The following is a 15708-nucleotide window of genomic DNA, read 5'->3' as shown; positions in this document are numbered from 1 at the left end:
AAGGGTTTTGGCTACTTTGTGAAAGGAATTCCAGAAACAAAGAGCCGTTTTGGAGGAGGATTTTTCATTCCGTCCTTCCTCTGCAGTGGGAAAATTCCTGCCTCTATTTCCAGGTTGACCAATGGCCTGACTTTATTGTCTGGGGCTCATAGAGGGGGAGGAGATTCGGCTTCCAGGAAGGGAGGGAGGGGTGGGCGAAGTGGAGCCCACTGTTCAAGGATCCCTCTCTCAGATGACTTGAAGGAGACCCCCTCCCCAGAGCCTCTCCTGCGCCCAGAGCCCCCCTTGGCACAGCTCACCCCTCGCTCTCCATGCCGCATTTCTCCCGAGCGCACCAACCTCTCCATCTGGAGGGACCACCCTAGACGAGAGGAGAAAGGAGGGCAGATGGGGGGGGGGACGGGGACTGGGACGGACAAAGGGAGTGTCCCTTTCCAGGCTTTCAAGGCATCCAGCCCTCTCTCGCTTCCTTTAACCCCTTTGTGGACTCCTTCTCTCAAGTCAACACGGGCGCACTTCGCTGCACTTGCAGAGCCGGGAGGGATCCCTGCCTGGGAGGGGGTTGGGGAACTGGAACTGGCAGAGGGACCTGAAGAAACCAGAGGCCTTTCTCCTGGGCATGGTCGGCCAATTGGTGACAAAGAAGGATAGTTTTTTTTTTTTTTTTAATGTATGCAACAACAGCAGCAAGGATACTTATTGCAAAGTATTGGAAGACACAAGATCTACCCACCCGGGAAGAATGGCAGATGAAGGTGATGGATTACATTGGAACTGGCGGAAATGACTGGCAGAATCCGAGACCAGGGAGAAGAGTCGGTGGAAGAAGACTGGAAGAAATTTAAAGTCTATCTACAGAAACATTGTAAAATTAAGGAATGTTAGAAGGATGCTGGAATGAAGCTATGTGGTTTTAGCAGTAATGTTATAAAGGATTAAGTAAAAATGGATTGTTAACAGGTCAGAATGTAAAGTTACAATATATTAAGATAAATTAGTAAGATAAAAACAAAGAAGGAAAGGATTTGCTGAAACAACTAATGAACTAGAATACAAAAAAGGGAGGTGTGAGGAGGTCAAGGAAACAAGCAAATGATAGATAAGATATGGAAAGATGGATTTGTTCTTAATTGGTTTTTTTCCTGTATTTTGTATTTTCTGTTTTTCTTTTTCTTTCTTTTTTATTCTTGTAACTTTTTGAAACACCAATAAATATATATTTTTTAAAAAAGGGAACTGGCAGAGGGACATCCTAAGAGCCAATTCCTAGGGGCCTAGGGAGTCTTCACACACCCCCAATAAAATATTTTAGGGTGTCTGTCCCCATAAAGTTGATAGACATTGTCATTCAAATGGTGTGATCAATTATGCAGGGCGGGGCTTACCTGCCCACCACCCCAATATTTTATTCAAGTTGGCACCCCTGAGGGGCATCATGTCCCTAAACCTCAGAAGGACGTTCTGACAGTAAGGGCTGTTGGGACAGGGGAATGGTAGCTACCTCTCTCATTTGGGGGGGGGGGGGGCTGCAGAAATTTATTTCTCACCAAAAGTCAGTTTACAAAGAGAAAAACTCACTCTTGCGTTTATTTACAAACTCCTTCACTAAGACGCCTAAATCCTTTTCACATGGTACTACAGGGAAGGCAGGTGTCGTCGTCGTCCTCGTAGTCGTCCCCTCCCCAAATCTTATATAGGATTTGCCCCTGTTGAAATTCACATTGTTAGTTTTGGTCCAGTTCTCCAATCTGTTAAGGTCATCCTGAATCCCAATTGTGTCTTCTGCGGCTTTAGCTACTCCTCCTAGTTTGGTGTCCTCTGCAAATTTGATGATAATCTCAATTCCTTTGCCCAAGTAGTTTATTACTTTCCCCCTGCAAAGCTTAGCTCATGCATTGGGCTCTGGCCTATTTCCTGCAGTGCAAAGCAATCATTTAGCTTTTCCTGGATCTCTTTATTATTATTATTAATAATAATAATAATAATAATGACAACAATAACTGAATTTATATACCACCCTATACCTGCAGGTCTCAGGGTGGTTTATAGATAAAAATCAAAATATGAAACCACAAAATCCATAATCAAAATAAACCCCACATTTTAAAAGAGCAGAGGACATAGATAACCTCAGTGCTTTTTTTTTCTAAAAAAATATGTTTAGGGGTATTCTAATTTTCCTACATGGGGAAGTGGGTGGCGCTGTGGGTTAAACCACAGAGCCTAGGACTTGCTGATGAGAAGGTCAGTGGTTCGAATCCCCACAACGGGGTGAGTTCCCGTTGCTCGGTCCCTGCTCCTGCCAACCTAGCAGTTCAAAAGCAGTTCAAAGTGCAAGTAGATAAATAGGTACCACTTCTATTTAAAAAGGTATTTAAATATACCTTTTTGAAGAAACCAGAGGCCTTCCTCCTGGGCATGGTCGGCCAATCGGTGTTAAAGAAGGATAGAATTTTTTTTATGTATGCTACAGCAGCAGCAAGAATACTTATCACAAAGTATTGGAAGACACAAGATCTACCCACCCGGGAAGAATGGCAGATGAAGGTGATGGACTACATAGATTATGTCTGAATAGGATGAGAGTGTTGGAGATACGTGCGAATGTGTATGTGAATCCGGTCTTGGGTGCTTGATTTTTGTTGTTGTGTATACTGTGTATATACGGACAATGACAATAAATTTATCTAATCTAATCATGGAACTGGCGGAAATGACTGGCAGAATCCGAGACCAGGGAGAAGAATCGGTAGAAGGTTGGGAGAAATTTAAAGACTATCTACTGAAACATTGTAAAATTAAGGAATGTTAGAAGGATGCCGGAATGAAGTTATGTGGTTTTAGCAGTAATGTGATAAAGGAGTATGTAAAAATGGATTGTTAACAGGTGAGAATGTAAAGTCACAATATACTAAGATAATTTATCAAGATAAAAACAAAGATGGAAAGGTCTTGCTGAATTAACTAATTGAACTAGAATACAAAAAAGGGAGGTGTGAGGAGGTCAAGGAAACAAGCAAATGAAAGATAAGATGTGGAAAAATTGTCTTGTTTTTTATTGTTTTCCTTTTCTGTATTTTTCTGTATTTTGTATTTTTGTTTTATTTTCTTTTACTTTTGTAATTCTTTGAAATTTTAATAAATATTAGTAGAAAGAAAGAAGAAATGGTTTCCAAGTCAAGAAAAAAAAAAGGTACCGCTCCGTGCGCTGCGCTGGTTCGCCAGAAGCGGCTCAGTCCTGCTGGCCACATGACCCGGAAGCTGTACGCCGGCTCCCTCGGCCAATAAAGCGAAATGAGCATCACAACCCCAGAGTCGGTCAGGACTGGACCTAATGGTCTGGGGTCCCTTTACCTTTACCTAATTTTCCTACTCATATTGAAATACTGCCCCTCAATGAGGCCAAACACAGATTCACAAAATGTTTAGGGGTATGTTCCCCCCCCCCCCGAACAAAAAGCATTGGATAACCTCAAGGTTGAACCGTGGTCTGAGGGAACCTCCTTGTATCCGCTCCACACACAGAGGGAGCACAATGGATGTCCACAAAACCATTGTCAGCCAAACTTTACGTCTCCCCCGCCCCCTGCAGTGATGGCGCCTGCACAAAGCCCACAGCCCCACTCCTTAGTCTCAAACCCCTGGCATTTCGGGGCTGGGAAAGGAGGAGGAAGGAGATGCCGAGCCCCCCACTGGTGGGTACTGACTTTCCTCCTTCACGGGCCCCCTGAGCGATTTACACAACCTCCCAATACATGGAATACTCTGCTTTGCACCAGCTGATAAGACTCTGGATAATAATAATAATAATAATAATAATAATAATAATAATAATAATAATAATAATAATAATTTATTTACACCCTGCCCATCTGGCTGAGTTTCCCCAGCCACTCTGGGCGGCTTCCTATCGAATGTTAAAAACAACACAGCATTAAATATTAAAAGCTTCCCTGGGGAAAAGGACGTTGTATCAGTCGTCAACCCAGGAAATCCACTCAGGGCGGAGGGGGACGACAGAGGTGGTTTTTGTGTGTGTCGGGTTTAGGCCTGTGCAATACATATCAACACATTGTTTAAAACCGATATTTAGAAAAAATCGTGATAACCTTATATATCTATCTCTCTCTATATAAAGACATGACAAATTATCGTGCATCAAGCCCGGTATTGGAAAAGCTGTATGCTTCCTGCTGGGCAGCCCTCGCTAACTCCGCCTAAGCTCCTCCCTGCGAATCCGAAGCGGCGGCTGAAAGGATGGAGCAACCAAGCGCAGCGTTTCCTCCGCCTCCAGGTTGCCTCGCCCCCAGCAGCTGCTGCAGCTTTAGAGAGAGAGAGAGAGAGAGAGGGGCTGGCAAAAGAAAAAATCGGAATCTCTCTGCAGCAAATCTGGTAGGTTGCTTAAGAAGGCTGGTCAGGGCTGGCTCTTTACAAGTCCTGGCTTCCGGAACCCATTTCTCCCCTAAAACCATGAACAAACAAAGCCCCCGATTGAACCTCTTCCTCTGCCCCGTCTCTCTGTGTGTGTTTGCCCCCCCTCTCTCTTCCTTCCCCGGGTTTTGCTTCTGCGAAGGAAGCAGCCCTCAGCCTCACCGGTTTTATTATTAACTAAGCTGACAGATCCAGCCCCTTCGCTGTTCACCGTGGGCGCTCACCGTCACTGCTGCTAGAATGTTTTTCATAGTTAAAAGGAGAGACAGACTCGGCTCTGCGTTTGAGACACTGCTCTTCCCTCCCCCCATCTGTCTCTCCCCTCCCTCTCATTACTGCCCATTTTCTCCTCCAGTGCCGCTCCCTGCCCCAGAACTCTTCTCAGTTCTCCCCACAACCATTTCGATTTCTCATGCATTGGTTCCTGCCAACCTAGCAGTTCGAAAGCACGCAAGTGCGAGCAGATAAATAGGTACTGAGGCTGCGGGAAGGTAAACGGTGTTTCCTTGCGCTCTGGCTTCCGTCATGGTGTCCTGTTGCGCCAGAAGCGGTTTAGTCCTGCTGGGCACATGACAACAGGAAGCTGTCTGCGGAGAAATGTCTGCTTCCTCAGCCTGAAAAGCGAGACGAGCGCCGCAAACCCATAGTCGCCTCTGACTGGACTTGACCGTCCAGGGGTCCTTTACCTTTAACCTTTTACATTTGTTGTACAGACATTAATATAATATTAATAACAAATTAATATATTAACATTGATCTATTGCTCTGAAATCTGTAATGGTATAGTTGAAGCATGCTCTACCTCTCTTTTAAATTGGAATCAGTGAAAGCGGTGAAGGTCCTTTGTGAGTGTCTGGAGGCACTTGGAGGACACATGGCGGCTAACAGATTGAGGTTGAATCCTGACAAGACAGAAGTATTGTTTTGGGGAAACGGGGTGGGCAGGTATGGGGGACTCCCTGGTCCTGACTGGGGTATCTGTGCCCCTGAAGGACCAAGTGTGCAGCCTGGGAGTCATTTTGGGCTCACACCTGTCCATGGAGGTGCAGGTTCATTCTGTGTCCAGGGCAGCTGTCTAGCCGCTCCATCTGCTGCGCAGGCTGAGACCCTACCTGCCCATAGACTGTCTTGCCAGAGTGCTGCATGCCCTGGTTATCTCCTTCTTGGACTACTGCAGTGTGCTCTATGTGGGGGTACCTTTGAAGGTGATTCAGAATCTACAATTATTCCAGAATGTGGCAGCTGGACTGGTGACTGGGAGTGGCTGCCGAGACCATACAGCACTGGTCCTAAAGGATCTTCACTGGCTCCCAGTATGCTTCTGAGCACATTCACAAGTGTTGGTGCTGACCTTTAAAGCCCTAAACAGCCTCAGTCCAGTATAACTGAAGGAGTGTCTCCACCCCCACCATTCAGCCCAGACACTGAGGTCCACCTCCGAGGGTCTTCTGCTGGTTCCCTCACTGCGAGAAGCGAAGTTGCAGTGAACCAGGCAGAGGACTTTCTCGGTAGTGGCGCCCGCTCTGTGACATCAGATGTCAAGAATATAAAGAACTACAGTGGTGCCTCGCAAGACGAAATTAATTTGTTCCGCAAGTTTTTTCGTCTTGCGAGTTTTTCGTCTTGCGAAGTACGGTTTCCCATAGGAATGCATTGAAAATCAATCAATGCGTTCCTATGGAAACCGCCTTCAGACCAGGTCCAGGGACAGTTTGTCCCCCGACCTCTTTTGAAGGCTGCGGGGGGGGGGGACAAGGGCTTTTATTCCCACCCCCAGCATTTTAAAAAACCCGGGGGTTTTTAAAATGCTGGCGGGCGACAGCGAAGCCTTCGCTGCCGCCCGCCAGCATTTTAAGATCGCCCCGGACAGCCCCGGACACCACTGTACATAACTTTTAGAAGACATCTGAAGGCAGCCCTGTTTATGGAAGTTTTTGATGTTTGATATTTTATTATGTTTTATATTTGCTGGAAGCAGCCCAAAGTGGCTGGGGAAACCCAGCCAGAAGGGCAGGATATAAATAATAAAATGATTGTCGTTGTTGTTATGCTATCATTGAGTAAATTTTCATACAATTAAATACATCAAAATTAAGAGTTTTATTGTTGTTCAATGTTTCCCCAGGCTATTTGTCTTCAGTATGCCTCGTCATCACCGTGCTGTAGATGTTCCCAAATACCACCATTTGGTAGAAAAACGAAAAACCAAGAGTGCTGTCTGGTTGCATTTTGGATTGCCTGCTGATGAGAGCGGCCGTGTTTTGACTGACAATGGCGCCATTTGCAAAATATGTTTACATTCGGTATCTGCAAAAGGCGGAAACACCTCCAATTTAAGCAGCCACCTCAAGTTTCACCACCCTCTGAAATTTAGGGAGTTGTCCACACCTCTGGCAGTACCTTCCTCATCAAGAGGCATTTTCGTTTCTTCACGTACTGCTGCTAATTCGGACGATCTTCCAGCTGTAACACCGTCAACAGCTAGGGCTGCTGAGCCGGCAAGAACTGCTAGGGAAAGTTCTAGAGGACAGCAAAAAACAGCATTGGATTCCCAGCTGCTCCCTTCTAAGACCTCAAGGACTTGCACTCAGGCAATCGCGCAGTTTCTGGCTACGTGTATGCAGCCTTACAACACTGTAGAGCACCCAAAATTTATCCAGATGGTGAACACTCTAAACCCGAGGTATCGGTTGCCTAGTAGGAAATACTTCACAACCACGGGAGTTCCAAAACTGTACAGTGACACCATGGAGAAAATGAAGGGGGAGATACAGCGGCTAAGTGAGAGTGAAGTGGCCATCACTACGGACTGCTGGACGTCAGTGGCAGGCACTCCCTTTGTGGCCGTGACGGCACATTTCATTTCCGACGAGTGGAAGTTGACAAGCGCTTGCTTGGCCTGTAAGCATTTTTTGGAGGACCACACTGCAGATCACCTTTGTGAAATGCTCACAGACACCTTCTCGGAGTGGGACATTGATGTGAAGAAGATATTTTGCAGCACAACGGACAACGGCTCAAATATTCTGAAAGCGGTCAGGCAGCTTGGTTTTGAGCACATTTCCTGCTTTGCCCAGAATATAAATATCGGGGTTAACCGAGCTTTAAGCCTGACACCATTGAAAAGGGCAATTGGGAAACTGAAGGGTCTGCAAAATAGCATTTGCTGCAGCTGGAAGATGAGGAGGGACCTCGCCAGAGCTCAAGAGCTACTTCAGATGGACCAGGTCAGTTTGCCAAGCGCTTGCCCCACAAGATGGTGGAGTACGCTTCAGCTGTGCCAAAGGTTTCTCGAAAACCAAGTTCCACTGTGCAAGGTACTCACGGAGCATCCATCTAAAAGACTTTTGATGTTGGAAGGGGGTGACGTCTCAGCTGTGCAGGACTTTGTCCGTGCAACTACTCTACTGGAGGATATCACCACGACTCTAAGTGGAAGCAATTATGTCGCGGCGTCAACCGTTCTGCCTCTTTATAGGCAAATTAAGAAAAGCCTCCAGCCTGATGAGGGAGACAGTGTGCTGCTGAAGGACATTAAACGTGCAATTTTAGGCGCACTGTCAGAAAAGTACGATAGCGCTCCCATGGCAACCACTTTAGGCCTGGCCTCGTTGTGCGACCCGAGATTTCGCCTGCGTTTCTTAGAAGCGCCAGAGGCCGTCAGGCAGGAGGCCATCAAGAAGATGACAGACTTGCACGGGAGTCTGCGTTCTGCTTCTACGGAGGCAAATACTTGCCCTGCTCCACCCAAAAAGAAAAAGGGGCTGGCGAAAATTTTTGATTTGGAGGAAGAAGAGGAGGACCTGGCAGTGGCAGATGGTGAGTCGAAAGCAGAAAAAGAGCTAAAGGAGTATATAGCCATGCCAAGAGTGGACATTGATGGATGCCCTCTGACGTGGTGGAAGACACACCAGGCTTCCTTCCCAATGTTGAAGATGCTGGCAAAGAAGTTTTTGGCTATCCCAGGGACGAGTGTGCCATCAGAAAGTGTGTTCAGCACGTCTGGCAATGTTTTTCAAAGACAAAGGTCATCTCTATTGCCAGAGAATGCTGAAATGCAAATTTTCCTTGCAAAAAACATATATTTCATGTAATATTTTTTTTTGTTCTGTGAAATTTTATCCATCCTTTCTCGTTTGGCCTGGTTTATAAAAGAAATGCACATTTTCCTTGCAAATATATATATATATATATATATATATATATATATATATATATATTGTTTAATATATTTTTTTGTTCTGTGAAATGTTATCCATTCTTTGTAGTTTGGCCTGGTTTGTAAAAGAAACGAAAATTTTCCTAGATAGATAGATAGATAGATAGATAGATTAATATTTTTTTCTGTAAAATTTTAATCATTCTTTCTGGTTTGGCCTGGTTTATTTTTAAAAATGCACATTTTTGGCAATAAAAATATTGTTTAACAAACTTTTGTTCTCTTAAAATTTATCCCTTCCCTTCTTTTATTTTGGCCTAGTTTAGAAAAGAAAATTAACTAACGATCAGATAACTGGTGGGATGTACACACGTTCAATTAAGACTCAATAGTTAATTATATTTGAATATCTTAAAGTGTGATGTTGAATTGGCTTTTTTCTTGTTTAGTAATGTAATTAAATTTTTAGGGAACATTATCTTACCTCACCTTTTGATATCTATGCTGCTGATTATTTCTACAGCTTTAATTTTAGAGAAAATGTGCTAATTCAAACATTACTGGTATGGTAGTTCCATAACACAAGAGTTGTAACAATATTTTAAAGGTTAGCAAAAATTTACCAGTTTTAAAGTTAAAACGATGGAGAGGGAACACAAACCACCCTATCATGGTCCTTCAGTCCCATCCTAACTACAAAGAAACAAATTAGAGAGAGTCTCACAAAAACTAGTTTTTACTTCAAGAAAAATGACGAAGACACTATACCAACCCACCTCTTACTCCAAGACAATAATGACCACTTACACCACAAAGAACTCATAACCCACCTACTTTCAGCAGCCAGAAACATCATAACCAGACACTGGAGAGACCTGTCAGGAGTAAGCATGGACCAATGGTACCAAATAGTATGGGAACAGCCTTACTAGAAAAATTAACCAATAAACTGAAACTGACACAGGGACAAATAGAAGAAGACGCCATCACCCTGGTATAGCTCCCCTTTATCACACACACAGCCCAACAAGACAATGACAAAAACCCACCAACAGCATACAAATCAATATGGCTAACCTGATCCAAAACACCCACCCACCCCACTCACCCATGAAAACAAAGACCACCACAGCCAACCACAAATGAACAAGCACACCCTAGGCCAACCCCAACCTCTCTCACCACCAAAGGAACACAAGTGAACAGCAAAGAACCTGCACAAGCAATGCTGACACCAAACCCTACATATAGTAAGTAAAACAGAAACATTGCCACCCAACCCCTCCACCCATCTTCCCCCCTTCCTCTTTTCCCCTTTTCTTCCTAATGTCTCAACAAATGAAACTGACAGAGGGGGGGGGGATATGGGACATTGCATATACTTTTGTAAATAAAGAAAATCTTTAATAAAAATATATTATAAAACAAAATTCTCTGGTTGGTCTCTGTTATTTTCTCCTACCGAAAGAGAACCTACAAAAGGACTCTATGGGCTCTTAGATACCCCATACGGAAAAAGGAGCAGTTTTTTTCTTATAACATTGGCCCAACAGAGGAGGCCTCTCCATTGGGACATGCCAGACCAGTGGCCTTGGGGGATGTGCCAGGTTCTGCGCCAGGACAGGCGAAGAGGGTGAGGAGGGCAAAGCCCTCTCTGTCTCTGAGGCCAAAGGAGAATAACAATAATAAGGGCTTTTATCCCCTCCAAAGTGGAGGGTTCCCTCAGGGGAGTTTGACCTCAGGACCAGTTTCCTTCGCTTCCCCAGACAAGACTGGATACTCCCCTTCTTGGCCCCTCAGGATCCCAGGAGCCCTTTCCGGATGGCCCTCACTTGCCACCCGAACTAAGACATCTGTTCCTCCTCCTCAGGCGGTAGTTCAACAGACATCGCTCCCCCTCTGGATCCCTGTGGGTCTCAGGGGGCCACTGGAGCCCAGTGGGGGACTCTGGGGAACTGCCTGAACTGGGGTCCTCCCAGTCCAGCTCAGAAGAGGAAGCCATTGCAGAGAAGAACTGAACTTGTGCTGAGGGTCTACTGCCTTTCTGAAAAGGCTTCCTGGGAACTGCCATGGCCTTCGGAAGAGACAGGGCCCCCCACCCTGAATCCCCTGCAGGGCCTTTGGGAGCAACCAAAGCCATGGCTCAGCCTGCCTCAGTTTCCTTCCCCAAAGCCTTGGAGGAACCTTGGGGTGCGGAATGAGGAACCCCAAATGGAACTTGGGCTCCTGGCAAATGGGCAAAGGAACATGACATGGCACTTTCCAGATGAGCCAAGGAATCGCCTCCAAGGTCCAGGGATTGATCCACCCTGGCGGCCCTGGTTTCCTCCTCGGAGGTCCCTTTAGAAGGAGAGGGGGTCCCAGGTCTCCCTTCGAGGGCAATGCTTTTGCCTTTCAGGCTCCAGCCACCTTCTCCATGGTGTTTATGTGAGATGTAGAGATGGGATCACATGCAGACATTTCCAAGCTTAATAAGGATCCCTTGAAAAAGATGGCCTCTGCTTCAGCATGTTGTGCTCCGCCCCCCAGCCACCTGTAAACAGAACAGTAAACAGTAAGAAAAACTTATGTTTTAAAATGTATTGCTGATTTTTTGAATGTTTTAAATTGCTTCTACCAATAATTATATTCAACCTCATTATAAATCACTTTCAATTTTTATTTTTTTTAAATCCTGTCACGTAGAAATTCAAAGAGGTTCCCAGAATGGAGGTTATCCACACAGAAAACCAAAAGGAAAAGGAGGAAGTCTCCAGGTGGAAAGATAGGCCTTTATTGAAATACAAATGTTCCTGCAAAGAACCACAAATGTGCCTTAAACACATTTCATTATTTCTTTAATCTCTTCTTCTATCTTAACTTTACTCTCCTTTCACTCTAATCATGTTCTGGATTCACTCAATATCTGTCAAAAGTTCTACTTTTTTCACATAGTGTCTTTTCTTTATTAAGACTTTGGCTAATATTCCTAATTAATAAACGTCTTCCAATGTCCTCTTTCATCCATCTACAAAACAGTTCAAGATGAATCACAATTGCCATGCCTGGCTGATTCTCTTTTCATGCACACAACTCCCACTTTATTCTTTTCAGGGTTCTGTAACAGACATTTGCTACATACAGTACCTAAAAGCAGCTCATCAAAGGTAGGCAGGCGCAGGCCTTTTCAATTAAGCTAGGCCATAGGCTTAAAAGAAATCAGAATCATCCAAATGCAGTTTAATGAAATTGTTATTTTCTACAACGTATACATGTTATGAAAGGGCTGTCACCTGCAGGATGGAGCAAGATGTTCAGGATGGAGCAGTGGCTTCAAGTTACAAGAAAGGAGATTCCAGCTAAACCTCAGGAAATACTTTAGGACAGGAAGAGTTATTCCAGAGTGAAACAGACTCCCTTGGTAGGTGCTGGACTCTCCTTCCATGGAGTTTTTAAAGCAGAGGTTGGATGGCCATCTGTCTTGGACGAGATTCCTGACTTGCAGGGGTAGGACCAGATGACACCCAGGCTCCCTTCCTGTGGGATGTGAAACTTATAGCAGTCAAGTACAACATTTCTACAGTGGACATATTTGGGGATGTTTTCTACTACTCAGGAGAAAACTTCCTGTTTTCTCCTGAGCCGGGACAGACTTCCACTGCATGTGACTTGAAGTAGGTGAGGCCTATTCTAAGTAGAGGAGCACATGTCCTCCACGTTCTGCTCTTTTTCTCCATTTTGTCTTTCTATATGTTAGCAGAAGTGACAGCAACCAAATTCTGCCTTCAGGGATGCTTCTGTGAACTGAATGAGTAAACTACTTTTATACTGACTTTAGCAAGATTGTGTCGTGTCTTTTTATGAGGAAGTAGAAGAGGCTTAAGCAAGCCTGCAACAAGCTAACCACCGTGCAAATTTAAAAGGGGGAATGTTTGGAACTCTGCTAAGTTCTAGAACTGGCTAATGCAAGTTAGGAAGGATATTAGTAAACAATATCCCTAAACATCCCCACGCTTCTGACTCTCCCATTCTACGATTCCGTGATGGAAACTTGAGCCAAAGTGTTGCCACAGAAACTAGGGAGCTAAATATGCTTTTCTGGCAGTGGGACAAAATGCCATGGCTAAAATCCTGAGAGGAGAAACCGGGAAATACTGGAAAACATTGGCTCCTTCCAGAAGGTTTTGTTCTTTTCTGCTGAGGCAACTGGATTTATTATGATTTGTGTTTTGTTATCTCAAGGTCACACAGAGCCAGAAAGATAAATCTGTGAGCTCAGTGGTCTGGTTTCTCTTTCTTACTTTCATTTTCTAACTTTCACATCTGCTAAGGCCCCTGAAGCTTTGTTCTGTAACGAAGCTGAAAAACCTTTAGTAGAAAGTTCTTCTTTTGCCAATGAACTTTGCCTCTGCCTGATTTATGGAGAACCAGATGCATCCACTCCAAACAAACTTCTGCAGCTCTGCTCTCCATCCAGACATGGAGTACCTTGGCATTGAAGACCAAGACGGGTGCCAGAAAAAGAGACCGAGGTGAATGTGTGGGTCATAAGCTGGGAGTCGTTGGAAAGGAGTCGCTGGGAGTGGCAGAAGGTTCTGTTGAGCAGGTGAGGGAAGAACAGGAGGAGAAAGAGCTCCATGGAAAGACAAGGCTGCGTTGGGATGAGCTGGTGTGGGAATTATCGGCAGAGAAAAATGTACATCCAGCAAAAGGCGATGCAGTGCAACTCCCGAAACTGTTCATAACACAAGCTATGATCTCGTATGAGGAAATATGCCTTCTTCCCCACCCCCAGTGGATTAGGAAAGAAGATTAGTAAAAGAAGAGGAAGCAGGATTGGATGAACATTGAAAGAGACAATAATTTTGGACTGTGACTTGACTGAGACTTGTTGGAACAGTTTTAAGAAGGCTTTATAGAAACTGGACCTAGAAACTGGAGAAATACTAATTTGGATTATTAGATGATCATTATAAGAGTCATATTGCACTGAGTGGTTAAAATTTGAAGGCTGGGCTGGGGGGGTGGAATGTAGGGAAAGTGCCATCTTGCTGAAGGGGAGGAAAAAGTCTGGATACTAAATACAGCTTTGGAAGGATGGTTTAAAATTTACAGCATGTACTACGATTAAGGAAAATGTTATGAAGATGTTATACAGATGGTATATAACACCTGTAAAATTGGGTAAAATGTATAAAGTCTGTAATAAATATTGGAAATGTCAGGAGACAGAAGGAACATTTTACCATATGTGGTGGGAATGTAAGAAGGCGAAAAGTTTCTGGGAGATGATTTATATTGAGTTAAAGAAAATGTTGAAATATACATTTGTTAAAAAACCAGAAGCTTTTCTATTGGGAGTATTGGGTAATGAAATTAGTAAAAAAGATGTGAAATTAGTTTTGTATGCAGTTACAGCAGCCAGAATTTTGCTGGCGCAGAAGTGGAAACAGGAAGAAATGCCCACGAGAGAAGAATGGAGAATGAAATTGATGGAATACGCAGAAATGGACAGACTAACAGGGAGAATCAGGAATCAAAGAGACCAGAGATTCACCGAGGACTGGTAGAAATAAATACTGGATACTAAATACAGCTGGGTTTATCCTGGAGTGCATATTCTGAATAATTTTTTAAAAAATAATATTTATTACTTTTAAAGCTTACAAAAAAAAAGAAGAGAAAGAAAACAAAAAAGAGAAAACAATACAATACAATATATAAACAATACAAAATACAACCTTAACACATTAAACTAAACACAATAAACAAAACAAAACAAAAACAATTTAAAAGCATACATCATACCTTTTCTATACTCTTTCATTCCCGTTTCATCGACCTCCTCTCACCTCCCTTTTTGTATTCCACTTCCATTAATTGTTTCAGCAATTCCTTTCCATCTTTCTCTATTTTCTATCATATAAATCTCTTAATATATTTTTAATCTTATTTCCATTAAAACTAGTATACTTATTTAAGCTTAACTCCTTATAACATTTCTACTAAGGCCATAAAATTTCATTCCAACATTTTTCTATCACTCATTAATTTTACAATATTTCTATATATAGACTTTAAATTTTCCAATCTTCTTCCACCATCTCCTCTCCCCGGTCTCGGACTCTGCCAGTCACTTCCATCAACTCCATACAGTCCATCAACCTGGAGATCTTATGTCCGAGGCTCTTAACTCTTTTCCAAGTCCCTTCTGCAGGTCTTCTTCATACAGTGGTGCCTCGCAAGACGAAATTAATTCATTCCGCAAGTCTTTTCGTCTTGCGAGTTTTTCGTCTTGCGAAGCAGGGTTTCCCGTAGGAATGCATTAAAAATCAATTAATGCGTTCCTATGGAAACCGCCTTCAGACCAGGTCCGGGGACAGTCTGTCCCCCGACCTCTTCTGAAGGCCGGTGGGGGGCGAAAGTCTTTGTTTCCCCCCCCCCCGCCTGCCTTCCCAGGACAGCGGGGACTTCTCCGCTGTCCCGGGGCGATTTATAATGCTGGCGGGCGGCAGCTAAGCCTTCGCTGCCACCCGCCAGCATTTTAAAATCGCCCCGGGACAGCGGAGGAATTCTCCGCTGTCCTGGGGCGATTTAAAAGCCCCCGGGAAGGCAGGCATGGGGGAGCAAAGGCCTCAACTTATAGTCCTCAATTTGCCTCTGTAAGGCTGAGGCTCCCACTTGTATTACTTTAGGTCTGACAACGACGACTTTCTCTTCCTTCTCCACATTTTGTTCTGCTAAAGTAAATTCCTGTAGCAAATCCTGAATAATTTCTGTATTGGTGCTCACTTTTTGTCCCAAATTAATCACTTTTTGTCCCAAGTTATCAATTTTAGTAGCCATAACATTCGTCTTCTTGTGAAGCTGTTCCAACGAATAGCTTATCTTGCATAATGCAGTCACTAAGGCTTCTCCTGTCGGCATTCTTAAATGATTCCCCAGCTCCACTCTTGTAACAGTTTCAAAAGCTCCCTCTAGAGGGAAACAGTCTCCACTTGTATCAATCCTTTCAAGCACAGTTCCAAAAGTAAAGTTAGTTTCAATTTTCAGTTACTTTTCCTCCTTTTTAAACGCAGAAGAGGGCAATGGAAACAATATATTTCTCTTATTTAACTAACTGTCAACATACGTTTGAT

General features: G+C 43.9%; 3 protein-coding genes across 3 annotated transcripts in view; 2 read left to right on the top strand and 1 right to left on the bottom strand.

The window, feature by feature from the left end:
• Window positions 1-15708, bottom strand: part of LOC310837834 (uncharacterized protein) — a 299721-nt gene that overhangs the window by 980 nt on the left and 283033 nt on the right. The gene's annotated exons all lie outside the window — the stretch shown is intronic.
• Window positions 1-15708, top strand: part of LOC310837645 (uncharacterized protein) — a 148015-nt gene that overhangs the window by 29762 nt on the left and 102545 nt on the right. The window lies entirely within an intron of this gene.
• On the top strand, window positions 4144-8862 carry LOC310837344 (E3 SUMO-protein ligase ZBED1-like). The gene is made up of 2 exons (XM_083723771.1): window positions 4144-4392; window positions 6557-8862. Exons 1-2 carry the CDS (start codon window positions 4184-4186, stop codon window positions 8523-8525), a joined length of 2178 nt encoding a protein of 725 aa, XP_083579897.1. The 5' UTR covers window positions 4144-4183; the 3' UTR covers window positions 8526-8862.

The sequence above is a fragment of the Podarcis gaigeae genome, assembly GCF_964106915.1.
Source record: "Podarcis gaigeae genome assembly, chromosome: 2".
Taxonomy (NCBI): Eukaryota; Metazoa; Chordata; class Lepidosauria; order Squamata; family Lacertidae; genus Podarcis; species Podarcis gaigeae.
This window is presented reverse-complemented; position numbering and strand designations above follow the sequence as displayed.

What these genes read in the sequence shown, in the direction of transcription:
- LOC310837344 (XM_083723771.1), top strand. Translation starts at nt 4,184, where the DNA reads ATGCTTCCTGCTGGGCAGCCCTCGCTAACTCCGCCTAAGCTCCTCCCT. An exon ending in ATCTCTCTGCAGCAAATCTG is followed by an intron (nt 4,393 to 6,556) that starts GTAGGTTGCTTA and finishes ATGTTTCCCCAG; the next exon opens with GCTATTTGTCTTCAGTATGC.